This window comes from Camelus bactrianus, chromosome 6 (genome assembly GCF_048773025.1).
Source record: "Camelus bactrianus isolate YW-2024 breed Bactrian camel chromosome 6, ASM4877302v1, whole genome shotgun sequence".
In the NCBI taxonomy this organism is placed as follows: domain Eukaryota; kingdom Metazoa; phylum Chordata; class Mammalia; order Artiodactyla; family Camelidae; genus Camelus; species Camelus bactrianus.
The window spans coordinates 73,039,180-73,067,017 of NC_133544.1; the positions used below are offsets into that span (position 1 = coordinate 73,039,180).

Sequence of the window (27,838 nt, forward strand, 5' to 3'; positions counted from 1 at the left end):
AATTTATCCCTTCCCCACTCTCCTGTTTGTTAAACATAAGTTTGTTTTTTATGTCTGTGAGACTGTTTCTGTTTTGTAAATAAACTCATTTGCATCTTTTTTTTTGGATTCCACATATAAGTGATAAAAATATTTTTCTTTCACTTACTTCACTTAGTATGATAATTTCTGAGTCCATCCATGTTGATGCATATGGCATTATTTCATTCTTTTTTAATGATAGTAAATTTTTAACCTGTTATTAATTTGATATATTTTTGTCTAAGGCTGTTAAATGTTTCAGCATAGGTTGAGAGGATAGAGTATTTTACCCTTTGGAAATTAAACTTTCTTATTAGTGAAGGATGGTGTTTTTACATTGTACTCTTTCCAGGATCTTTAGTTTCTTTCTACTTCATACCCTTTTTTTTTCTTTTTAAAAACGTGAGAAACAGAAGTTTTTAATTGTCTATTTCTATTATCATTTACTTTTGTTCTTTTGTTACCAGCTTTCTTGAACAATTGTCTCCACCACTGCTTACATTTTCTCACTTTTTTTCTTTCTTCATATCCCCTGTTGTCTACTTTTCCTAGACATACTAATGTACTTATTTTCTCAAAGGTCACGTGGGATCCACTTAACAGATTGATCAGATTGATCCACTTGACAGATTTTATTTTGACAAATAAGATACTTCATTTCTCTTTAGATATTACTATCCTGATTTTTTGTTCTTGTTCCTTAGAACATTATCTTTTCAGTCCTCATGTTGGGTTTTTAAAAAAGTTATTCTAAATTTTATTCTGTCTACACTGTCATTTGCACTGCACCCTTATGACTAGGTATCATTGTACAGTGATGACTTCCAAAAGGGCTCCATTTTTAGATGTTTTATTCAGCTCCATTATTTAGTTACAGTAGACTATTACAGTTTCTTTTGAGGCTCAAATTGTGGGAGTCATCTTTGATGATTCTGGGGTTTTTTTGCCTTTTTTTTGTATATATATATTTATTGAAGTATAGTCAATTTACAATGTGTCAATTTCTGGTGTACAGCATAATGCTTTAGTCATACATGAACATACATATATTCATTTTCATTTTCATATTCTTTTTCACCATAAGTTACTACAAGATACTGAATGTAATTCCGTGAACTATAAACTTGTTTATTGGATTTGGTGAATCCTCCTGTATTTTGAAGCAAGAGACACTGTCAGAGTTCAGTAGGTGTTCTGTGTGATTCAGTGGGCTTGTAGATGTAATTCTTGGTGTTTATTAGTCAAAGAGGGTGAGCTGTGAGTCTCTACTCTGCTACCTTGGCACCTTCTTGTTTTTTTGCTTTTATTCTTATTCTACTCTGCTATCTAATCTTACTGGTTCCACTTCTGTGGCATATGAGATTTACACCCTTCTTATTACTTCTTACAATCATTACTCCTAAATTATCTGCTGGTATTTTCCTTACATTCTCTCCTGCATAATACCAACAAATTTATCTTTTTAATACTTTTTTCTATTTATTTCTTTTTCATTTTTTCAGTTTATTAGGTAGAATTGTTACAGTTTGACTGCACATATACAATATATTGCATGTAAATACATATACACAATATACTACTCTTTTTTAAAATTTACATATATGTACTGTTTATTGTTTCTAAGAATGTTTAGAGCTTTAGCTTTTTAAACTTACGTAGTTATCAAAGGAATAAAGCCATCCAAAAATAAGAGTTAATTCAAAAAGATACATATACCCTGCTATTAATAGCAATATTATTTATAATTGCCGAAATATAGAAGCATCCTAAATGCACATCAATAGATGAATGGATAAAGAAGATGTAGCATATGTATGTAACAGAATACAACTCACCTGTAAGAAAGAAGGGTATTTTGCCATTTGCGGCCCCTCATTCACTTTTCTTTTTTCTTTTCTTTTTTTTTTTAACTTCAAAAATGAGAATTTTACAACTGGCATAAACATTTTATTACATCAAAAACAACAAAATACCTAGAAATAAATTTAACCAAAGAGGTTACCTGTACTCTGAAAACTGTAAAACATTTATGAAGGAAATTGAAGATGATACAAAGAAATGGAAAGATACCTTGTGCTCTTGGATTGGAAGAATTAACATTATCAAAGTGGCTGTGCTACCCAAAGCAATCTCCAGATCCAGCGTAACCCCTGTCAAAATACTCAAGGCATTTTTCATAGAATTAGAACAAAGAATTCCAAAATTTATATGGAACCATAAAAGACCCTGAATTGCCAAAGCAGTCTTTTGTAGGTCTTTTTTTTCTCTTTCTTCTTTTTGTTCTCTTATTATTTGATGACTAGAGAAGTTCCTTTAACATTTGTTGTAAAGTTGGTTTGGTGGTGCTAAATTCTTTTAGCTTTTGTTTATCTGTGAAGCTTTTGATTTCTCCAACAGATCTGAATGAGGGCCTTGCTGGATAGAGTATTCTTGGTTATAAGTTTTCCCCTTTCATTACTTTGAATATATAGTGCCACTCCCTTCTGGCCCCTGTAGAGTTTCTGCTGAAAAATCAGCTGATAACCTTCTGGGAGTTCCCTTGTATGTTATTTATTGCTTTTTCTCTTGCTGATTTTTAATATTTTCTCCTTATCCTTAATTTTTGTCTATTTGATTACTATGTGCCTTGGTGTGTTCCTCTTTGGGTTGGTCCTGTTTGGAACTCTGTGCTTCCTGGACTTGAGTGACTGTTTCCTTTCCCAAATTAGGAAGTTTTCAGTTATTACTTAGGTTTTCAAAGTGGTTTTACATCCATGTTGTAGTATGTATCAGTGTTTCATTTCTTTTTGTGACTGAATAATATTCCATTGTGTGTATATACCACACTTTGTTTATCCATTTATCTGTTGATGGACACTGGGTTGCTTCCACCTATACTGGCTATGGTGGATTATGGTGCTATATGAACCTGGGTGTACAAATACCTCTTTTGAGACTCTCCTTTCATCGTTTTAGGTGTATTTCTAGAAGTGGAATTTCTGGATCGTGTAGAAATTCCATTTAATTCTTTGAGGAGCCACCATATTGGTTTCCATAGTGGCCACTGTTTTACTTTCCCACCAGCAGTGCACACGGGTTCCAGTTTCTCCACATCTTTACCCAACACTTAATTGTATCATTATGGTTTGGGTTTGTATTTCCCTAATGATTAGTGATGTTGTGCATCTTTTCATATGCTTATTGGCCATTTGTATATCTTCTCAAAAAAATGTCTATTCCAGTCCTTTGCCCATTTAATAATTGTGGGTTTTTTGTTGTTGTTGTTGAGTTGTGGGAGTTCTTCATGTATTCTGGGTGTGAAACCAATTATTAAATAAATGATTTGCAAATATTCCCCTATCCTGTGCATGGAGTCTGATGATAGTGTTTTTATTGCACAAAAAAGATTTTAGTTTTGATGAAGTACAGTTTTTCAATTTTTTTCTTCCACTGGCTTGTGCTTTTGTGTCTTACTTCAGAAACTGTTACCAGTTACAAAGTTAAAAAGATTTTCTCCTAGGTTTTTAAGAGTTATATATGTTTCAGTTCTTAAATTTAGGCCTTGTATCCATTTTGAGTGTTTCTGAGTTTAAGGTAAAAGTCTAGCTTTATTCTTTTGCATGGGTATATCCAGTTTTTTCCAGCAACATTTGTGAAAAAGGTTGTCCTTTTCCTATTCATTGGTCTTGGCACTCTGGCCAAAAATCAGTTGATTATATATGTGTGTGTTTGTTTCTGGGATCACTATTCCATTGGTCTGTATGTCTGTTTTTAAGCTGATAGTACAGTGTTTTGATTACTGTAGGTTTGTAGTAAATTTTGAAATCGAGAAGTCTGTGTCTGCCAACTTTGTTCTTATTTTTCAAGATTGTTTTGGCTATCTGAGTCTCTTAAAATTTTGTGCGAATTTTAGTATTTGTTTTTTCTACTTCTGCAGAAAGTGCCATTGGGATATTGATAAGGATTACACAGAATTTGTATATTGCTTTGGTTAGTGTTGTTACCAAGTCCAAACTTGTTTTGCTTATTGCATGACAAGTCAGTACGTTGGGAGATGAGGTGCTGGGGCAAGGAATAACACTTCATTTGGAAAGCCAGCAGACTGAGAAGATGGCAGGCTAACGTCCTGGAGAACCATCTTCCCCAAGTCAAAATTCAGGCTCCTTGTATACTAAAAAGTTGGGGAGAGGGGGTGTGCTTGTTGCAAACTTCTTGGTTTTGGAATTCTTTGTTCTTACAGCCATCCATGTGGGTCAGGTTATGGTATCCCTGTAAACCTCCAACAAAACAAATGTTATTTTCTATTCTGCAACTTTTAATCTTTATGTGAATGCGGAAGTGTTAATACCCTGTAAGGCCAGAGCCTTGAGAATAGGCTATCCTATTCTTATATTTCAGACTACAGGCAACATTCTTTTGCAAAAGGTGCAGAACCAGTCTAGGAGACAGAGCACAGGGGTAAAAGCCAAAGGAACAGATCTAATACGGAGTCAAATTTGTTCTTTTCTGTTACAGTGTTGTTACCTTAACAATATTGTATCTTAAAAACAATCCATAAACATAGTGTATCTTTCCATTTATTTAGATCTTTAGTTCCTTTTATGAGTACTGTAGAGTTTGCAGTATAAGTCTCTTACCTCCTTGGCTGAATCTAGTCCCATGTAATTTATTCTTGTTGATGCTATTGCAAATTGGATAATTTTCTTAATTTCCTTTATTTTTTCCCAAATGACAATTACTCATGTTTATTTAAGGCATCTAAACAAATCCATTACTTTAATTTGAATTCATGTTACGTTAACATAATTTTGCTCATTCCAAGCTACATCAAATAACTGTTATAGCATGGTTATATCACAATAATAGCAATTTTTAACGTCTGTTGAAAGCAGGTCTGTGCCAGGAATTCCCTCCCTCCCTCCCTCCCTCTCTCTGTCTCTCTTCCTCCCTCCCTCCCTCTCTTTCTTTCTGTGTATGTGTTTACTTCCAATGTTACTGAGATATAATTGACATGTAGCACTGTATATAAGTTAAAGGTGTACATCATAATGATTTGACTTACATACATCATGGAATGGTTATCACAAGTTTAATGAATATCCATCATCTTATGTAGATGCAAAATAAAAGAAAAAAATTTTTCCTTGTGATGAGAACACTTAGGATTTAACTCCCTTAGTAACTTTAATATGTAACATACAACAGTGTTAATTGTGTTGTACGTTACAAACTTAGTATTTATTTATCTTATAACTGGAAGTTTGTACCTTTTCACCACCTTCATTCAATTTCTCTCTTCCCTGCCTCTGGTAACCACAAATCTGATCTCTTTTTCTGAGTTTGTTTTGGAGAATAATTGACCTACAACTCTATGTTAGTTCTGGTGTGCAACAGAGTGAGTTGATATTTCTATACATTACCAAATGGTCACCATGATAAGTCTAGTTACCATCTGTCACCATGCAAAGATATAAACTTCTTATTGGTTATGTTTTCTATGCTGTTTCATCCTTGTGACTTACTTATTTTGTAACTTGAAGTTTGTACCTCTTGATTTCCCTCACCTATTTCATTCATTCCCCCACCCTCTCCTCTGGTAACCATCTGTTTTCTATATCTATGATTGTGTTTTGTTACACATGTTCATTTGTTTTTTTAGATTTCACATAAAAGTGAAATCATACAATATTTGTCTTTTTGTGTCTGACTTATTTCACTTAGCATAATATCTTCTAGGTCCATCCATGTTGTTGCAAATGGCAAGAAATTTATTCTTTTTTGTGACTAATATTCCATTATCTGTCTGTCTATTTCACATCTTTATCCATTCCTCCATTCCTCTATCAGTAGACACTTAGGTTGCTTCCACATCTTGGCTTTTGTGAATAATGCTGCTATGAATGTAGGGGTACTATGTCTTTTTGATTTAGTGTTTTTGTTTTCTTTGGGAAAATACCCACAAGTGGAATTGTTTGGCAATTGCTATGGAATTTCTATCTTTAATTTTGTGAGACTCCTCCATATGGTTTTCCATAGTGGCTGCACCAACTTACTCCCACCAACAGTGCGTGAGGGTTTCCTTTTCTTCACATTCTCACCAATACTTGTTATCTATTGTTTTTTCAGTAGTAGTTATTCTGTTAGGTGTGAGGTGATAGCTTGTGTTTTGATTTGCATTTCCCTGATGATGAGTGATGTTGAGCACCTTTTCATATGCCTGTTGCCCATTTGTGTCTTCTTTGGAAAAATATGTATTTAGGTCCTCTGCCCATTTCTTAATTGGGTTGCTTGGTTTTTTGTTTGTTTTTGATGTTGAGCTATATGAATTCTGTGTATATTTTGGACATCAACACTTTATCAGATAATTGTTTGCAAATATCTTCTGTCATTCAGTAGGTGGCCTTTTCATTTTGTTGATGTTTCCTTTACTGTGCAGAAGCTTTTTAGTTTGATGTGATCCCATTTGTCTATTTTTGATTTTTTTTTCCCCTTGCCTGAGGAGACATATCCAAAAAAATATTGCTAAAAGTGATGTTAGAGAGCATACTGCTTATGTTTTCTTTTAGGAGTTTTATGATTTCAGGTCTTACCTTTAAGTCTTTAATCCATTCTGAGTTTATTTTTGTATATTGTGTAAGAGAGTAGTCCTGTTTGATTCTTATGAGTGTAGTTGTCCTATTTTCCCAACACCATTTGTTGAAGAAGCTGTCTTTTCCCCATTGTTTATTCTTGCTTCCTCTATTGTAGATTAATTGCCAGTATAAATGTGGGTTCATTTCTAGGCGCTCTGTTCTGGTCCATTGATATGTGTCTGCTTTTGTGCAAGTACCATACTGTTTTGATGACTTTAGTTTTATAGTATAGTTTGAAATCAGTGATCATGATACCTCCAGTTTTGTTCTTCTTTCTCAAGATTGTTTTGACTATTCAGGGTCTTCTGGGTTTCCATACAGATTTATAGTTATTTGTTCTAGTTCTGTGAAAAATGCCATTGGTATTTTCAGAGGGATTGCATTGAATCTGTAGATTGCCTTGAGTAGTATAGTCATTTTAATAATAATATTTCTTCTAATCAATGAGCACAGTGTATCTTTTCATATGTTGTTGTCTTCTTGAGTTCTTTTCATCACTGTCTTATAGTTTTCCCAGTACAGATCTTTTACCTTCTTAGTTAGATTTATTCCTAGGTACCTTAATTATTTTGGATGCAATTGTAAATGGGATTGATTTTGTTAGTTTCCCTTTCTGATAGTTTGTTGTTACTGTATAGAAACACAACAGATTTCTGTATTTTAATTTTGTATCCTGTACCTTTACTGAATCATTTATTTTTTCTATTAATTTTTTAGTGGCATCTTTAGGATTTTCTATATATAGTATTATGTCACCTGCAAACAGTAGGTTTTACTTCTTCCTTACAATTTAGATTCCTTTTATTTCCTTTTCTTGTCTGATTGCTGTGGCTAGGACTTCCAATATTATGTTGTATAAAAGTGGGTAGAGTAGGCATCTTGTCTTGTTCCTGATCTTAGAGGGATTACTTTCAGCTGTTCACCAGTGAGTGTGGCACTATGTTTGTCATATGGCCTTTATTATGTTGAAGTATGTTCTTTCTATACACACTTTGTTGATAGTTTTTATCATAAGTAAATGTTGGATTTTATCAAAAGCTTTTTCTGCATCTATTGAAATGATATTATTATTATTCGATTTGTTAATGTGTATATCACATTGACTGATTTGCATTAAATTAACTCATCTTTGAATCCCTGGGATAAATCCCAGTTGATCATGGTTTGTGATCCGTACAACTATTGTTGAATTTGGTTTGCTGATATTTTGTTGAGGATTTTTGCAGCATTTCTGTTATAGATACTCGTCTATACATTTTTTTCTTTTTTCTTTCTTTTATGGTGATGTCTTTGTCTGATTTTGTTATCAGGGTGATGCTGGCCTTGTAGAACTTCAGAAACATTCTTTTTTCTGACACTTTGGAGTATTTTGAGAAGTACAGGTGTGAATTCTTTAGAAGCTTGGTAGAGTTCACCCATGAAGCTGTCTCTTCCTGCGCTTTTGTTTCTTGGGAGTCTTTTAAATTACTGATTGAATTTTATTATTGTTAATTGGTCTGTTTATATTTTGTATTTCTTCCTGATTCAGTCTTGGGCAATTACACTAGGTGATTATTTCTAGGAATTTATTCAGTTCTTCTAGGTTGTCCATTTTATTGGCATACAATCGTTCATAGTAATTTCTTTATGATCCTTTGTATTTCTGTGGTATTGGTTGCTACTTCTTTTTTATTTCTGATTTTATTTGGGTCCTCTGTTTTTTTCTTGATGAATCTGGCTAAAGACTTGTCAGTGTTGTGTATCTTTTCAAAGAAGCAGCTCTTAGTTTCATCCTAATTGTGTTTTTGAAAAGGAAACTGCTATGTCATACTGCGTATTTCTCAGTGTATGGAAATATAGCTGATTTTTGATTTTGATTTTGTATCCTGCAGCCTTGCTTAATTTACTAACTGGCTCTGAGTGTGTGTGTGTGTGTGTGTGTGTGTGTACTTAGAGCTTTCTACATATAAGATGTCATTTACTAATAATGATAGTTTTACTTCTTCCTTTCCAGTTTTAATTGATACCATTTTTTCTTACCTAATTGCTTTAGTTACAGCTTTCAGGACTATGTTAAATAGAAGTGATGAAAGTGAGAGCATTTTGGTTTTAATTTACATTTTTCAAGTGTATTTTCAGTAGTTTCCTCAGAAAGGATGTATGAGGCATCGAATTTTAAAATGTTTAAGTAAAACTACTTCTGAGAAAGATGGTAGTCCTCTTCTTCACCCCTCTCAACCCATGATTTTCTTCTTGCATATTGAAAAAATAGCTTTATTATGTATCCTCTTACTTGATAAGATTTTTGTGGAGTATAGAATTCTGTGCTGAAAATGTGTTGTTGTATTCCAGTTTGCTGTTCAGAAGTTTGATTCCTGGTAGTTTGAAGGCTCTAAAGATCTTTTGTTGGTCTCTCATGAAATTTTGGTGCTGAGCTTTGGCATGGTTCTTCTCAGCATTGTGAGAAAACAGTTTTTCAAAACAAGAAATTGAAGTTGCTTGGTCCTAGAAGCATTTAAGTATTATTTCTTTGATAATTTTTTCACTTTCATTTTTCTGTTTTTAAAAATACAAGTCTTGATAGTTGGATGTTCCATCTACTGAATTGATTATCTTATATAATCATCTTTTATTTTCTTTCATTGTCTTTTTTTGCTCTACGTTATGTGAGATTTCCTTGATCGTGCTTCTAACTTACTAATGTTTTTATTACAGCTATCAGATTTCAGTTTCCAAGAGCTCTTTTCTTTTCTTTTCTACTCTACATTCCCTTTTCCAGTGGATTTCTTTTTTCTTTTACTCTAATCACCAACTTCATGGAAGACATTATGTTATGGCCTTTTCTAATATGCACCCTTAGTACCTGTACATATCTTTACCTTAGTACCTATTAAATTAAATAACATTATATTGTCTACTTGTCTTTCTCCTGCATTGGTCTCTAACTTCCTTGAATGCAGGGACTGGCTTTATTTATATTGGTAATCCCTGTGCCCAACAAAATGTGTCTGGCACATTGTAGGAGCTAAGTAAATGTTGACTGAATGAGTTTGGCTTATCCACAGCACTTAAAGCTTTTTAGTGTGTTTCAGAAGTGGCTGCTATATGTCATTTATTTATTGCATTGATTGTGTATGCCAACAAAAAAGTAATCCTTTAAGTTAATTCATGTTTACAAGTCAGAGGTTTTACTCATATTCTTGATTAGATAATATTTCAACTAGTTTTTTTGTGTAGATACTTCCCAAAAGTATGAAACTTCAGGGTGCTTACAAAATCTTCCTGCCAAGAAAAAAAAAATCATGCTTTATGCATAAAGTTTTTATTGGAAGAGAAAGAGAAATCCTTTCTGAGAATGTTTCTAAGTTAGCAAGTTTAATTTCTCAGGAAATGTGAAAGCAGTTAATTGCAGTAGCAGCCAAGATTTAGCTTCATGAGGTTCTCAGCTACTGCAAACATAATTCAAGTCATATGGTTAAGTGAAAAGAAGATAGAGATTATTTTGGAAGTTCATGTCTTGAAATATGAAGATTATGAAAGAACTATCATTAAGTGTGAATTATAAATTACTTGATAGGGAATTACACATAAATAGACATAAAAGCTTAGATAATAAGAAAAGGGAAAAGAGGGGGCTTGTTTTGTTTAACCTTTAAAAACAGGTTAAGTAAGAGTGGATTGTGGTGTTGACAAAACTATAAATTTAATAAAAATCATTGAGTTGTCACCTAAAATGGGTGGGTTTTAGGATATGTGACATATATAATAAAGCTGTTAAAAAAAACCCAACAGATAAAGAAAAAGGTATTTTCACCAGTTAAGTGAAATTTTTCAAACGGGGAAGATGTTTTAGCTTTCACATTCAAATCGAATCCATCTTGGCTTAGTTTTTGGGTATGGCATGAAGTTGGAGGTCAAGGCTCATATTTTCCATGCAGGTATCTACATGCTCTAGCATCATATTGAAAAGACTTTACTTTTCCCATTAAAATGCACTGGTGCCTTGGAAAGTCAAGTGACTATATGTACATGGATGGGTCTATTTTTAGACTAGTTTTTTGTTCTATATATTTGTTCTTTTGCCAATAACATATAGGCTTGATGACATAAGGTGTAATAAATCTTTGAATTAGGTAGTGTAAGTTTCCAGCCTCTGATAGTATGTAGAAATACAGTTGGTTTTTCTGTCTTGATCTTGCATCTGAAGACCTTGCTGAATTCACTTAATTTGTAGTGTTTAGGATTTTCTACATACACAATTAATGTTGTCTGTGAAGAAAGTTTAACCTCTTCTTTTCCAACCTTTATTACCATTTTCTCTTTTTTGCCTTATTGCACTGTTTGGATTATGTTGAAAATGAATTTTGAGAATGGTCATTCGTGTCTCTTAATTTTTAGAAAAAATCCTTCAATATTTCTTATTGGATATTATGATGTTGCCTGTAGGTTTTTGTAATGCCCTGTATCACATTGAGAACTTTCCTTCAAGTTCTAATTTCCTAAGCATTGTTAAGAATGATTATTAAATTTTATTGAATGATGTTCTTGTATGCATTGAGATTTCCTATGTTTTTCTTCCCTTTTTTTTTGTTAATATGGTTAGTTACATTGATTGATTTTATAAGTAAGCGGGGATGGGGTGAGAGGTCTGGAAATGCTATAACAGCTTTGCATTCCTGTGATAAATACTACTTGGTCATAACAACATTCATTTTAATATTGCTGGATTTAATTTACTGATATTTTATTCCTCACATTTGCACCTAAATTCATGAAGGATATTTGTGTAGTATTATTTCTCATATTTTGGTTTCAGGGTTTTGCTTTCTTCATAAGACAAATTGTAAAGTGTTGCATTCTCCTGTATTTTCTGAGTTTGTGCAAGATGGTAGTTTTTCATGTTTTTGTTAAACTTTAGGGCAGCCATGGAGTTTTCTTTATTGTCAGATTTCAAGCCATAAATTCAGTTTCTCTGTTGTTTTCTATTTCATTGATTCCCCCCCCCCCCTTTGTCTTATTTCCTTTTTGCTTGCTTTTGATTTAATTTGCCTATTTCAGTTCAGGGCTTGGTAGACTAAGACCTGTGGACCATACTAGCCTGCGTGCCTTTTTTTTTTTTTTTTTTTTTTTTTGGTATGGCCTGCAAACTAAGGTTTTCTTTTGTTTTTTGTGGGGAGGGAGGTAGTTAGGTTCACTTATTTGTTTTTGGAGAAGGTACTGGGGATTAAACCCAAGACCTTGGGCATGCTAAGCATGTGCTCTACCGCTTGAGCCATATCCTTCCCCGCTCTAGCCTGCAAACAAAATGGTTTTTATGTTTTTAAATGATTGGTGGAAAAAGACAAAAGAAGAGTAATATTTTTTGTAACATGCAAAAATTTTGTAAAACTCAGATTTCAGTGTCCATATGTTAAAACACAGCTATGCTCACTTGTTTATGTATTGTCTTGTGGCTTCTTCTTTGCTACAGTGTCAACTCGTTAAGTAGAGACTATGGATCTCAAAGCCTGATATTTTTATTTACCTAACCCTTTACAGAAAAGTTTATCAATCCCCAAGATAATTGATTTTAGATTTCCTCTGAGCACTGGTTTAGGTACATTCTACGATTTCTGATATGTTGTGTTGAAATTGTTATTGATTTGTAGTTTGATTCTATTGTCAGAGAACCTGTGACTTAAGCTTTGAAACAGAAATTTGTCATGACTTTGCTTTTGCTTTACTGTCTAGCATATGGTTTGTTTGATTAATACTTCAAGTACAGTGGAAAATCATGTATGTATTGTACAGTTGTTGGATGGTGTTCTATAGAGTCTTATCAGGTAAATTTGATTTGTGGCATTGTTCAATTCTTCTGTTGTCCTTACTGATTTTTTTGGTGGGGAGGGGCATCTGGTTTGTTCCATCAGTTACTGAGAAAGGTGTTTTAAAATCTCCCACTATGGTTGTAGATTTGTCATTTTTTTCTATTTAATACTGTGAATTTTTGCTTAAGATATTTTGAAGCTGTTTGATAAGGTACATACACATTTAGGATTATTTTTATGTCTTTTTGGTGAATTGAGCTTATAAAATTTTTAAAAAGACACTTTTAATTTCTTATGGTACTCCTGTTTTAAAATCTGCTTTGACTGATGTTATTAAGCTGCACTGGCTTTCATCTGATTTTCTGTTTGCATAATTTTATCTTTTCCTCTCCTTTTACTTTTAGCCTATGTGTCTTTAGATTGAAATTGTGGGTCTTTTAAATGGCTTACAGTTGGGACTTTTTTCTTTGTCCATTGTTGACTTTTGATTGGACTGTTTTGTTCATGCACACGTAATATTACTGATATGGCTGTGCTTTAAGCATTTCATCTTGTTATTTTCTGTTTAAATCACTTATTCTTTGGTTATCTGTCTCTGTTTTCATTTGGATTGCATTTTAAAATTTCTGTTTGTGTTGCCTGTGGTTTTTCAGCTGTGCCTCTATAATTGTTTTTATGTGGTTGTATTAGTCTTCTGTGGTTGACATAACAAAATACTGTGGACTGGGCAGATTTTGGTGTTTGTGGGGAGATCTGGAACCAATCTCCCTCAAATACTGGGGGAATGACTGTATACAAGATCATGTCATCTGTGAGTAGAAAATTTTACTTCTTCCATTTCAGTCTGGATCTCTTATTTCTTTTTCTTGCCTGATCACGCTGGTGGAACCTTTAGTACGAGAGCTCACATCCTTGTCTTGTTTCTGATCTTAGGAAGTAGTATTTTTTGTGAAGTCTGAATTCCTTCAGATGTTTGGAAGTGTCTTTAGCGTTGAAGGCTTCTTTTGGTAGGTCTAGAACATTTGGTTGGCTATTTAAATACTTTATGAATGGTGTTATTCCATTGTCTTCTGGTTTACATTGTTTCCAATGTGTAGTTTGCCTGTTACTGTTTTTCCTCTAGTGTTGTGTCTTCTTTCCTCCCCTGCTTATAAGGCTTTTCTCCTGATCTTTTTTCAGGTGCCTGATCTTCATGTGGGTAGATGTGACTTTATGCTTGGTGTTTGCTGAGCTTCTTAGATCTGTGGATTAAAATCTTTCACTTTTTTGGAATATTTTTGTTCATTTTCTCTTCAAATGTTTTTCCTTTTTTTTCCTGCCTTTTTAGAAGTGCAGCTACTAATATGTTACATATTTGATGTTGTCCCACAGGTTCTGACACTTTTTTTGCTTTCCCCTTTTCTCTTTCAGTCTAGATGATTTACTTCAGTAAATTTGAGCTCACCTTGGCTTTGTTTGGACTCCTCTTTATGACAGGGCCTTGGGATCTAAGTGCTGTGAGACTATAAGTACTCTGTTTTCAGGCCAAGTTTCCTGCATCATTGGAAATTCTGCAAAAGTCCCCTAGATGATAGTTGGTAGGAGCAATGACTTGTTTTCTGTTTGGGTCCTCCGGATTCTAGTCTACACATACTCAGGCATTAGAAGTTTGGTTTCTCTGTGTCCCAGCAAAGATTCTTTGCTTATAGCAGCTTTTTTTCCTCTCTCCACTTGTGCTTCAGGCAGTGTAAATGCTACTCAGGGTGGTTGAAAGCAGTAGCGATCTGTGGTCACTTAGAGAAATAGAGAAGGCAAATCCTGGAATTAAGTTTAAGTTCATTTAGACTTATTTGTACCCAGAGGTCGTCAGTGGCTTTAAAGAAAATAGGGTTTTTAATTTTCTAGTATTTTGTCACTTTTGTGGCAGAAGTGATGGTTTTTGTGATCTTCTACATTCTAATTGAAAGTGGAAGTCCTCCACTGAATTTTTGAATAAGGTCAAGATCTTAAGTTTTGTAAGGAATAAGTATCTACACATTGATGTAATGGTTGCTTGTGCATATTTGAGATAAATGAAAGTTTTACAGAGAATATCAGTTTAATTGGGTTAGTGAGTAGTTCTAATGTGTCCTCAGAATACATTGGTATAGTTAATGTACTTTCAGTGGTCAGCTGGGAGAAAAGGGAAACTAAAAAGATCATTTGTTTTTTTTGATGAATTATAAACATTAAATCTAGACATGTAGTCGCCTTCAACTACCCTACCCTTTTACTTTGGAAGAATTATGGTGGAATCTTTACATTGAAAGTGAGTTTTTAAATTTTAAAGTCAAAATAATCACCTGAAAAGAGTATTGTGAATACACTGAAAAAAACTGCTGGATTGTACATTTTAAAATGGTTAAAGTGTTATGTTTTATGTTATGTGAATTTTATCTCAAAAAAAAATCCCTGAGCAGTTGAAAGGCTCTTCCTGATGTTTATTGCAGTTTTTAATTGTAATGGACATTAGTTTGCTTTTGTTGGCAGGTGTCAATTTGTGTAGATTTCTAGAGTTTGATTTCAGGTCAGTGCCAGTTTACTTTCAAAATTGAGTTGGCTCATTTGAAGAATACCATTAGGAGAATAAGTGTTATGATAGATCTTGCTTTTTTATTTAGTGATGGGAGCTACTTGTTAAAACTTCACTCTTTATTTTATATATTTTTCATGAGAATTTGAGAGAATATGTTAAAGTGTGATGTTGATAGACAGTTGTTGAGAACCTTGTTATGCTATAGTGTTTTTGTTTTGATGAATGGTTCTTGAAATGTGATGTTTTTACTTGGTTTCCAACAATCTTTTTTTCCCCCTCCTGAATCTTGTTTGTGGATAGTTCTTTCCTTTTTAACAACCCCTCCCCTGTCTCTCTAGTCTTGTTGCCAACAGTTTTGAAGATGGCTCCCATGTAACATCACCATTAAACCCGAATGGAAACTTCAATGTTGTCATTAAAGAAGAGCCTCTGGATGATTATGAATATGAACTTGGTGAATGCCCAGAAGGGGTCACTGTGAAACAGGAAGAGACAGATGAGGAAACAGATGTATATTCAAACAGTGATGATGATCCTATACTAGAGAAACAGCTCAAGAGGCACAATAAATTTGATAACCTAGAAGCTGACCATCTGTCTTCTAAATGGCTACCAAGTAGCCCATCAGGTGTTGCTAAAGCTAAAATGTTCAAATTAGATGCTGGAAAGATGCCAGTAGTCTATCTGGAGCCCTGTGCTGTCACCAAAAGCACAGTGAAGATTTCTGAGCTCCCTGATAACATGCTTTCCACAGCTCGGAAGGATAAATCTTCTGTGTTGACAGAATTAGACTACTTGCCTACGTACATTGAAAATTCTAATGAGACTGGCTTTTGCTTAGGCAAGGAATCAGGAAATGGTCTTAGAAGACATTCACCAGATTTCAGAGTGGTACAAAACTATCCCTCACTTAATGAGCCTCAATGGAAATATCCTGATATATCTGACAGCATTAATACAGAAAAAATACTTGATGATTCAAAGAGTTCAGCTGGGGATTCATTTTTAGGAAAAGAGGACTTGGGCAGAAAGAGAACAACTATGCTTAAGATTTCAACGGCCTCTAAGGCTGTAAATGCTAGTCAGAATGCCCCCCCAAACGTCCCTGGAAAAAGAGGAAGGCCACGGAAATTGAGACTCTCTAAGGCAGGGCGACCACCTAAAAACACAGGAAAGTCTTTAACTTCTACAAAGAACACTCCTTTGGGCCCTGGGAGTACCTTTCCGGATGTGAAACCTGATCTGGAAGATGTAGATGGTGTTCTCTTTGTTTCCTTTGAGTCTAAGGTAAGATTGTCATTTTCAGTATTCTTTTTGAGGCCAAATAGTTATCCTTGAATTGTATACTGGCTGATAACTAACTTAAAATGTAGTTGTTATGAATGCGTCCATAATGTGAGGTTGTGTGCGTAGGGAGGGGACTATCTCCAAAATGTTGGGTTAACAGGCATCGTTAAGGTGTTTTGTTTGAATGGACTTTAAAAATTATGTCTGCTTTGATCTCAGACTATGATTTTTGCACTGTGTTTAGCTGGATTTTTAAATATCTTTGGCTTTTACTGGAATTTTCATTATTATATTATGGACTTTGAAATTGTGTAAATAAATGAAAAGTTTACTAACTCTTTTGGGATACTCTATCCCCTGATTTTCATCAGCAGTAGCAGAATACCAGTGCAGAACCAAATATCAATAGTTTTATTAATTCTGCTGTCACAGTGATAGTTGCTTTATTTTACTCCAACTCTTCAACTAGATTATTTTTCTTTTAGATTTTTATAGAAGCCTAGTCTTTGTAAATTGGCTGCATAGAGGTTGAATTCTCTCTCCCTGGTCTTTTCTTTCCTCCTTGTTAATTGCTGAGTAAGCTATCTTTACAAAGGCTCTAAGAAATCAGTATACAAATTGGGATAAATAGGCATACATATAGTTTTAAGTCAGTTAGCTGAATATATTAAAGTTTTTTGCGCCCTCCCCGTTATTAAAGTGATGCTAATGTATAACATTTAGAAAATAGTGAAAATTATCAGAATGAAAAAGATGCTCCTGGTTTACTTTTAAACCTTTAGAAGTGATGTGAACTACTTTTTGTTTCTTTTTTTTCAATATAGGAAGCTCTAGACATTCATGCAGTTGATGGAACAACAGAAGAACCCTCTAGTCTTCAGGCATCAACCACAAATGACCCAGGTATTATATAATAGTATAAAAAGATATATTGGAGTGTTTGGCTCTAGAAGGGAAAGATGCAATGTGTATTCTTCTGTAGTATATAGTAGCTTATTTTATCATTGTTTTTTGAGCAGGTTGCAGAGCAAGAATTTCCCAGTTAGAAAAGGAATTGATAGAGGATTTGAAGGCCTTGCGGCACAAGCAGGTGATACATCCTGGTCTTCAAGAAGGTAATACTCTCTTAAAAAATACACAAGCCAAGTTTTAATTGTGTTCTCTTCTTTCCTCCCCCACCCCCCACTCCTTTTGCTCCTTCCCTCCTTTTTTCTATTTTTCCTCCTTTCCCCCATCCTTGATTTCATTTCCTTCAGCTTGCATTTTTCTCTTCTCTGTATGGTTGTTTCCTTTAACTTAAAAACATATCTAGGTCTTTTACCCTAAGAGAAACTGTTCCAACTCTGAAGATACTGTTTTATCTTTGTGAAGCATAATATATTATGCATTAAAAATGTATCATCATAAGAAAGTGGTGTTTTCTCTTTTCTTTCTTATAACCCAGTTTTATTTCTTCTAAATTCTGGTTGATTTGTTTCTGTGGGTTTTTTGTTTTGTTTTGTTTTGGGAGGGGAAGGTCCTTATTCTTCTATACTTAGTAATGTATTTAGCTATGTAAATAGAACACTTTTTTCTCATTGTGTGGCTGTAAACATATTCCATATATTGCTTGAGACTTAATTTAAAATTTTCGTTATTATCTATTTTGTTACAATAGTTTATCTTGGCCTTGATTATGTGGCTTTAATCCTTTTTAAAAAAATAACAAAATTTACTCTACTTATTGTCATCATAATTAACTACTGATTTCCCTGTTTGTACTGTAAATGAAAGACTGTAAGCCATGCCCTAGTAGTTAATTTCCTTATATTTTTTATTTTAGGCGTACTTCTTGGAGTAGTTTGTTGAGTTTTTGACTTAGTCAGTTTTCTTTTCACAAGACTGTCTAGCTGATTTATATTATCTAGTAGATCATTTATATGAGAGTGGAAGCATTATTTGCCAACAAACAAAAGGTTGACTTATAAAATGATCGTTCAGTGTCTAAATTAATGGTAATAACTAGAACTTTTGCTTTAATGTGAGACTGTGTGGCAGTGTGATCTTAAAGTATGCAAATCTCAATCCAGTGATGAGGACTGGATAGTATGGATTGCAATGTAAAATCACAGTCACATCCTAGTAATCTTGCTGGTAATATCGTCTGCTATCATTTATTAGCTTTCACTTCTGCTATTTTATTTAAATAATATTCTCTTTCCCCTATCAGTTAACTTTCTCCCCTACCTCCTCTTTTTTTTTTTTTTTTTTGGGTTAGTTACTCTGATAATGTATAAATATTATTTTTATATTGTGTTCTTTCAACCTAATCCCACATTTGTTTTAGTCTTAGTTTTAGAGTTAAACATATATTCAGTACTCCCTGCTGGTCTTTTTGCTCTGGTTTGTTTGCCTATTTTTTCTTGTTTGGCTAAGGTGTGAGTTTTTTCCTTCTCTTAAGACGTTTTAGTCAAATCTGTAATTTTTTCCCTTTGTGTAATGGGTGTTCAAAGTCAAATGCTTATGGAAACTAAGCAAGTAACATAAGTAAAGAGAAATTAGCCTGAATTTGTGGGTGGGGTTGGACTCTCGTGAGCTGGAGTGAGGGGCAGCCACATCAGTGAATTGTTGTCATATGGAAATGTAGGCTACTGTTTTCAGAAATTCCCATTGCTCTTTTTCTGAAGTCAGTATTTTTATGTAGTGTCTTTCAATTTTAAGTGGTGGTAGCTGATAGTTTTTTGGGCAAAAAAGTGTGTGAATCGTCAGTTTTCACTTGTGATACAGGTTATGCATTTGGTGTTGTCATGTTTAAGTTTTTACGTAGTCCTCACATTGTTAAAATTAATTCAACTGTTTTCCTGTGTAGTTTTATTTTTTAAAATGGTTAAATCTGTAAGCGGTATAGCACTTACCTAATGAGGTAAAGTTTTATTTTGGATTTTTCCTCTATTTTATTTTGGCACACGTCTCCCCAGCCAACCAGCCTTTGCTTCTTAAGACTTACAATATTAAAAGATTTAAGTTAGTTTGGCTAAATATTTGTAGTAACTGAGTGGTGCCAACCCCAAGTGTCTGAAGATAATGAAAGCATTCTTCTAGTTCCCTTTTGAAAATTGATGCTTGAAGTAGATTGTCATATTTCAGTTCAATAATGTCATATTTCTTTGCTTTTCTATCAATTATAGATTTTCATTATTCTTTAAAAAATAAGCACTTAAAAATCCAAGAAGTTTTTGAGCTGAAAAGAACTTGAAAAACTTGAAAAGCTTTTTGAGCTTGCTTTGAAATAGTGGAAATGTTGGTTAAACTGAGAAAATATTTTTATTGTTGTTTGTAGTTTTGTTGCTAAAGTAGAATGATTCTTAATTTTGTTTTCCACAGTATTATGTTTTTCTGTCTCCTGTACTATCTTTGCTACATGCAAATTGTTTATTTACTAAGTCCATCAACCTGAAATTATCATGTTTTTGATCTTTAAAGGTATTTTTCTAAAAGCATTTCTACATCACTGCTACCAATTTAATTCTATGTCAGTTTTTAAATGAACTTTTAATTTTTGATAAATTTCAGATTTGCAGAAAAATTGGGACTATAGTACAGAGTTCTCCTATACTCCATCTCCAGTTTGTCCTATTGTTAACATCTAGCATTTAGTGCAGTACATTTGTTACAATTAGTGAACCAATATTGATATATTATTACTAACTAAAGTCCATAATTCATTCACATTTCCATAGTTACATTTTTGTTGTTGTTTTAAGGGTCCCCTTGGAGAATTACATAACATTTAGTAGTTGGGGGTTGTAATTGGCTGTAAGGAGGCTCCTATTGGCTGAGACAGTTTCTCAGACTTTTGAAAAAGTTTTTACTTACCTTGACTATTTTGAGGAGTATTCATCAGGTATTTTGTAGAATGTCCCTCTGTTGGGATTTGTGTGATGTTTTTCTCATGGTTAGACTGGATTATATGTTTGTGGGAGGAAGACCACAGAGATAAAGTGCCATTCTTTTCTCACCATATCATGGGTACATATTATCAACATGATTTGTCACTGACCTTTTCATGCTGCATTCTTTGAAAGGAAGTCACTGTGTAGTCTACACTTAATGAGTGGGAGGGAAGTTGTTATGATCTGCTTTCTTGAGGATGAAGTTCTGTGTAAATTATTTGGTATTCTTCTGCAATTAGAGATTTCTTGTTTCTTCCTCATTTTTATTCAGTCATTTATTTATATCAGCATGGACTTCTGTCACTTTTAATGTTAAATTCCTTTATGATAATATTCTCAGAACACTGCTATTTCCTTTTTAGTTATTTTAAAAAAATACTCTGTAGTGTTAAATCAGTGGTTGGCTGGAGTTTTTCTTGTATCTACTTTTCTGTTCTATGTTGACTAGTTATGTAGGTGTTTTATTCTTCTTGAGTGTATTTTTGTGGCTCCTTCATATTTAGTGGGTTTAGCCAGAGGCAGGCATTTTCTTTTGCTAGTTGATTGTAGGTGATTCTGCCTTGGAACGTAGAGGTTATTTTTTTCGTTTCTGTCTTTTGGGTCTTTTTTTGTAATGATGTGATAATATGTCTTTAAGAAGTAGCTTCTAGTATGATAAAAAGGTAAAAAGTATTTAGGAGTATGATTTAGTTTACATTAACATATGTGGAAAGGGTTTTATGCCTTTTTGGAGGAAATGTTTTCTATGAATTATTTAACTATCTTATTTTGGCAAGCTAAAATTCTCATTCATATGAAACCAACTAAGTCTAGGTCTTATATTCTGTTATTTGGGGAAGGATTTTTTTGTAGGGCAAACACTTCAGGATGTGCACATAAGGTAAATTGGGCATTACATTGAGCAATGTCCAGGTGACATTGACCTTGTTACTTTTTGGGCTTTAAAAAAATTAATACATTATACTTAAAATAAATTTGTCTTTTTTTGTTGATGTTTTTAGGATCACTTGGTATCACTTTTGGGGAAAAGTGGCTGTTCGAAATATAAGTAAATGCAGACAAGAAGATACATAGGAAAAAGTCTGAATTTGATTGTATAGATGTCTAGATTTTACACGTCTACCTACTTGGCTGTATGGATACTTTTTAACAACTTAATTCCTTTCTCCTTTCTCTGCAGGCAGCTGTCTGGCTTTTTTTTGTCAGTTATAATAATAGAGTATTTTTCTCTTTTCAAAGCACTACAGTATCTCATGTTATCCTTTGTTTAGGACTCAGTTTCACTTGAATCTCTGCAGTATCTTGCTTTCTGTTTCTACTCTCTCTGTCTACCTTTCCTAATTAATTCCTACTTAATTCTTATTTAATAATTACACCCTCTGTGAAGTTTTACCAGATTGCCTTAGGCTTTTCAAGAGTCATTTCTTTTTATTTACCTCTTATAGGATTTATTTACCCTATTGTTAACTACTGCTAATGAGTCAGTTGGGAAAACAACGCAAAAGCTCCTTGAGGTCTGGGAAATCTTTTATCTCTATCATCAACTGTATTCCAGGGTATTTCAAAGAGAAGGTGCAGTTATTCTTTCTTAAAACATAAAACCCAGTGTGGTGGATTGGTATTTATTTCACTGATGAGGAAGCAGAAGCTAAGAGAAGTTTAGCCCAAAGACAAGATTAGAAACCAGCTGTTTTGACTCATAATCTTATTTTCTCCCCAGTTGATTGGAAACATGAGGGAAGAATGTTTTAGTTTATTGATACTAGCTTTAATTACATTGTGTGATTGAATCAAATAAAAATGATACTTAACGAACTAGACTTACAAATTAAAACAGAATAGCTGTCTTTTGTTTAGTTAAGTTCTATGTAGAGGATACATAAATTAACCTTAAGAACTTGTAAATTATAACCTGCTTATTATCTTTACCTTTTAGGAAGCCAGCACTACATAAGCTTTTTATTAGAAACCTGTACCTATGACTTTTAGTGGTTATTACTATGATACTTAATGCTTTGACTTACTTTTGGTTTCAGTTTTGTTAAAATTTAAGTTAACTACTTCCCTGCTCAATAATATGAAGCCATTCACAAATGAGGAAATCCAAATTAAAAGATCGTCACTAGTAACAGAAAAATGAAAATTTAAGAACAATAGAATATAGGCTTCTACCAATAAGATTTTTAAAGTTCAATGATACCAGATGTTGGAGAGGATGTAGATCAGCAAGAACTCTTACACTGTCTAGCACAGGGAACTCTATTCAGTATCTTGTAGTAACCTATAATGAAAAAGTATGAAAAGGAATATATATATATATATATATATATATATATTCACACACACACACATATACATATATATATGTATATATATATGACTAAAACATGCTGTACACCAGAAATTGACACAACATTGTAAACTGACTATAATTTAAAAAGAAGAAAAAGAACTCTTACACTGTTGGAGGGTGTACAAATTGAGAGTAATTTGGCAATATCTAGTGCACAGCTTCACAACTTGTGTGTTGTTACATATGGTTATCTATGATTGTGTGACTGGTATGCTCTTGAGACACTGATCTCCTCAGAGTGGCCAGGCAAGACCAAGAAAAATTAATATCAGTAGAACTGGCTGCCTCCAGCCATAAGTAGCCTCATGTTATCCTAGTTTATTATGTAATTATCATTTTCTTATACATCATTACATAAGGATTCAGAGTAACTGAATGTATCAAAATTCTTAATTGCAAGCATCAGAATCCACTATACAAGTGAAATGGAATATGAATTTATTAAAGAATATCAAGTGACTTACAGAGAGAGTCTCCTGAAAGGCCAGAGAAACAGACCCTAGGACTGTGCAGTCAGGAGAAATGCCCATATTACCAGACAAGCAATCTTGCAACATTGGATGATTATACCATTTTTAATAAGAACACTGAACACAGTGTAATACAGCTAGGACATTGGTAACTTTTTACCTCTAAAAGTTCTTAACTTGGCCAAACACAGTCAACCTCATTTACACAATTCTGCACAGCATCCCTTTCATCACAGTGTTCTCTTCTAAATTGAAGCCTTTTGTGGCTGCATCTGTTTTTTAACACCTCAACCTTGAAGAGGTAATGTGGAAAAGAAATAGCTATAGGAAAGGTGTTTGGAACATTTTGGGCAGCCACATGTATGTCAAACACAACATCTAATAAAATTGATAGATGAACATATCCATTACATAGCAGTTCCACTCCTGGGTAAATGCCATAAGGAAAAGCTAAATGCACTAGAGAATTTCACACATATCGTGTGTGATGTACATTGTTGTGCAAGATGTGTAGTTAATCTGCAGTGTTGTTTATAATAGTTTAGAATAGAAAACAACTTAATTCTCATCAAGAGGAGAATGGTGAATAAATTGAAGGAATTAATCTGGAATAGTGTGCAACAGTGAAAATAAATTATCTAGAGGTTATCTGTCAACATAGACAAATTTCAGATGTAAAATATTAAACAAACAAACTAGATAGCATGGAAATCAGTGAAGTTAGAGCATTTCCTCACACCATACACAAAAATAAACTCAAAATGGCTTAAAGGCTTAAGATACTAAGCCTCGTAGATGAAAACATAGACATAGGCAAAACATTTTCTGACATGAATCTTAGCAATGTTCTCCTAGGGCAGTCTACCCAGGCAATAGAAATGAAAGCAAAAATAAACAGATGGGACCTAATTAAACTTACAAGCTTTTGCACAGCAAAGGAAACCATAAGCAAAAAAAACCCCAAAAAACTACAATGTATGGAATGGGAGAAGATACTTTCAAATGAAGTGACTGACAAGGGCTTAATTTCCAGAATATATAAACAGCTCATACAGCTTAATAACAAAACAAACAAAAAACAACTCAATCCAGAAATGGGTGGAACACCTGAAGAAGCAGTTCTCCAGTGAAGACATACAAATGGCCAATAGGCACATGAAAAAATGCTCAATATTGCTAATTATCAGGAAAATGCAAATCAAAACTATAATGAGGTATCACCTCACACCAGTCAGAATGGCCACATTAAAAAATCCACAAATGATAAATGCTGGAGAGGATGTGGAGAAAAGGGAACCCTCCTACACTGTTGGTAGGAATGTAGTTTGGTGCAGCTATTACGGAAAGCAGTATAGAGATTCCTCAAAAAACTAAAAATAGACTTACCATATGATCCAGCAATCCCACTCCTGGGCATATAACTGGAGGGAACTTGAATTTGAAAAGATACATGCACCCCAGTGTTCATAGTAGCACTATATCCAATAGCCAAGACATGGAAACAACCTAAATATCCACTGACAGATGACTGGATAAAGAAGTTGTGGTATATTTATACAATGGAATACTACTCTGTGATAAAAAAGAATAAAATAGTCCCTTTGTAGCAACATGGATGGACCTAGAGATCATAATTCTAAGTGAAGTAAGCCAGAAAGAGAAAGAAAAATACCATATGATATCATTCATACGTGGAATCTTAAAAAAAAAAAAAAAAGACACAAATGAACTTACCCACAAAACAGAAACAGACTCACAGGCATATTAAATAAACTGTGGTTACCAGTGGGGGAGGGAGGAGGGTATGAAGGATTAAATTGGGAGTTCAAGATTTGCAAATACTAGCTACTATATATAAAATAGATAAACAACAAGTTTATACTTTATAGCATGGAACTATATTCAATATCTTACAGTAACCTATAATGAAAATGAATACAAAACAAATATGTGTATGACTGAAACATGCTCTACCCCAGAAATTGACACATTGTAAACTGACTATATTTCAATAAAAAAAAGTAAAAGGATATGTAAAATAAATCCTTTCCCTAAAAGATTGCTTCTTAACCTAGAAATAAATCATAATATGTATAGGCTGAATTAATCATAAATGCCGTTAATAATAACTAGAGAATTAGTAGCCATAATAAGGACAGAAGCTTAGACTGTCTGCCACTTTCAATTTTTATTTCATTATTTCTGCTCTCTACTTTTTCTTTATCTCAGTTATCCCCCTACCTCACCACATCCTCCAACCTAAAATGAAGAAAGCCAAATACAATTTATGGTCCTTTTTTCTCTTGTAGTGGGCTTAAAATTGAACTCGGTGGATCCAACAATGAGCATTGATCTTAAATACTTGGGAGTACAGCTACCTTTGGCTCCAGCCACTAGCTTTCCTTTCTGGAATCTTACAGGAACCAACCCTGCCTCTCCTGGTAAGTGCATAGCGTTTGTAAAGTCAAACAAATTTGTGCTATAAATAAAATGCTACCATTGTTAGAAATATTTAGGATATTCTAAAGTAGATCTTTTATCTAGTGGTGAGTCTGATTTGTACATTTTAGATGAAGTCTTACTAATTAATTGGATATTAAATGTTGGATTGCTAGAATTTTGATCAGCTCTTTTACCTTTTCTTTTATAGATGCTGGATTTCCCTTTGTTTCTAGGACAGGGAAGACCAATGACTTCACCAAGATCAAGGGATGGAGGGGAAAGTTTCATAGTGCGTCTGCATCTAGGAATGAAGGTAATCTTCTTTTTAAAAATTTATAAATATGTTCTGAAACATGTGGCCAGAGCCTTTTGTTAAAAGTAAGCCTTGGTGACTTTTCTTTATGTCTTTTTTCCATGCTTTGAAATAAACTGAAAATAATTGTCTTGCCTATTTTTGTTCATTTTCTGTGTCCTGAAGTCCTGATCCTGGGGTTCAGTCCCTAACCATGTCAGGCTTAAATAATCCTTGCAGTTTTTTCAAACTGTACTTTCTATTTCTACAGTTATAAAAAGCATCATTCTCAAGCATTATTTCAGAGCTCTGTACTTCAGAGCTGTATGATTGATTCCCATTAGTGTTATAGTACTTCAAAGTAAACTTCTAAATCCAATCTAAAATCTAAATTTTGACTGTATGCCTGTTGGTCTCCTTTCTTAGTGCTTCTCCTTTCCTACTGTACTTGTTTGCAGTTTATTCTCTAACCAGATACATTTAACATTTGTCCATAGAAGTTTTTTTAATCTTTGAATCTTTGTACAGTGGTCTTTCTACTAAATTTGCTTTTTCTTCCTTAAAAACTAAATTTTATACTCCTCTTTTTGTGCCTTTAACCTTGTGTTTTGTGTTACAGTTCATATACTGCAATCTCTTAAGTAATCTCTTGGTATTCTTTTAAGGTCAGATTTAAATATATTTTTTGCTTTTGTGCTTTTACTTATGTATGATCTCTGTATTAAGGTCATAAGTTGTCAGAGGTTGTTGAGTCTTAGTGTTAATTACTACTATTGTTAGCACTTTGCAAAAGTTAACACGAAATATACATAATAAGATAATTTTAGATAATAGATTTTAATGTAATTAGTACGACTTTCAAGTGTCTTCACTTGACTTTATATTTTACATTTTTCCTTCTTTCTGAGGAGGTACAGTTTAGAAGATTCAGTAGCTTATAACTTAATGCTCCTGGCCTTTTTAAGTGTATCTTTCTAGAGATCTAAAAATCTGTCCTAGATTGCTTTAAGTATCTGTGTCTCTTTACTTCCAGGTGGTAATTCAGAAGGCTCACTGAAAAACCGTTCTGCTTTCTGCAGTGATAAGCTAGATGAGTACTTGGAAAATGAAGGCAAGCTGATGGAAACAAGCATGGGTTTCTCTTCTAATGCTCCCACATCTCCTGTGGTATACCAGCTTCCCACCAAGAGTACCAGCTATGTTCGAACACTTGATAGTGTACTAAAGAAGCAATCTACCATTTCCCCTTCTACCTCTTACTCTTTGAAGCCTCATTCTGTACCCACTGCCTCTCGAAAGGCAAAGTCTCAAAGCAAACAGGCAACTTTCAGTGGCCGAACTAAATCATCTTATAAATCCATTTTACCGTATCCTGTTTCACCAAAGCAGAAACACACTCATATAATTCTAGGAGATAAGGTTACCAAGAATTCTTCAAGTACCATCTCAGAAATTCGGGTGAATAACTTGGTTGTGCCAACTTTAGATGAAAATACATTTCCAAAGCAGATTAGTTTGCGGCAGGCACACCAGCAGCAGCAGCAACAGCAACAGGGAACTCGCCCTCCAGGCTTGTCTAAATCTCAAGTGAAGCTAATGGATCTTGAAGACTGTGCACTTTGGGAAGGAAAACCAAGGACCTATATCACTGAAGAGCGAGCAGATGTATCCTTAACAACTCTGCTTACGGCTCAAGTAAGTTATCTGTTGTTTTCTAGGAGCATATTAGTTCTTGGCTAGAAAGAATCAGGTACTGAGGAGAAGTGGTAATGGGGCTTCTTGACAGAAGGATGGGGCATTTAGTTACCTTAGTGACAACTAAGGAGATGTCTTCCACATTTGTTGTTCTTTATCAACTAGATATCAAGTGTAGATTCCTCTTGTCAGCAAAGGGAGACAGTACAGTTGTGCTTTTGAATTGTCCCTCTCCTGTATAAAGGCAGCTGGCCATTCTGAAAGTTCCTGGTTTCATTCTCTAGTATATGGGCAAGTACATTTATTGATCTTGTTAAATAAAACAGCTTTGAAAACTACTTAGAAGGTACTTAAATCCCAGAAAATCCCCCAAATTGTAAACCTATAGGGAAAAA

The 27,838-nt window shown here is 33.8% G+C and overlaps 1 protein-coding gene across 26 annotated transcripts in view; it reads left to right on the forward strand.

Moving 5' to 3' along the window:
- MGA (MAX dimerization protein MGA) overlaps positions 1–27,838 on the forward strand; it is a 142,701-nt gene that overhangs the window by 71,142 nt on the left and 43,721 nt on the right. For all 26 annotated transcript variants that reach the window (XM_045524300.2, XM_045524301.2, XM_074365932.1 and 23 more), the window contains exons 3-8: positions 15,311–16,259; positions 17,084–17,162; positions 17,279–17,374; positions 25,324–25,455; positions 25,665–25,769; positions 26,782–27,443. In XM_045524300.2, the coding sequence (XP_045380256.2) occupies positions 15,311–16,259; positions 17,084–17,162; positions 17,279–17,374; positions 25,324–25,455; positions 25,665–25,769; positions 26,782–27,443 (2,023 nt within the window). The remainder of the gene's footprint in view (positions 1–15,310; positions 16,260–17,083; positions 17,163–17,278; positions 17,375–25,323; positions 25,456–25,664; positions 25,770–26,781; positions 27,444–27,838) is intronic.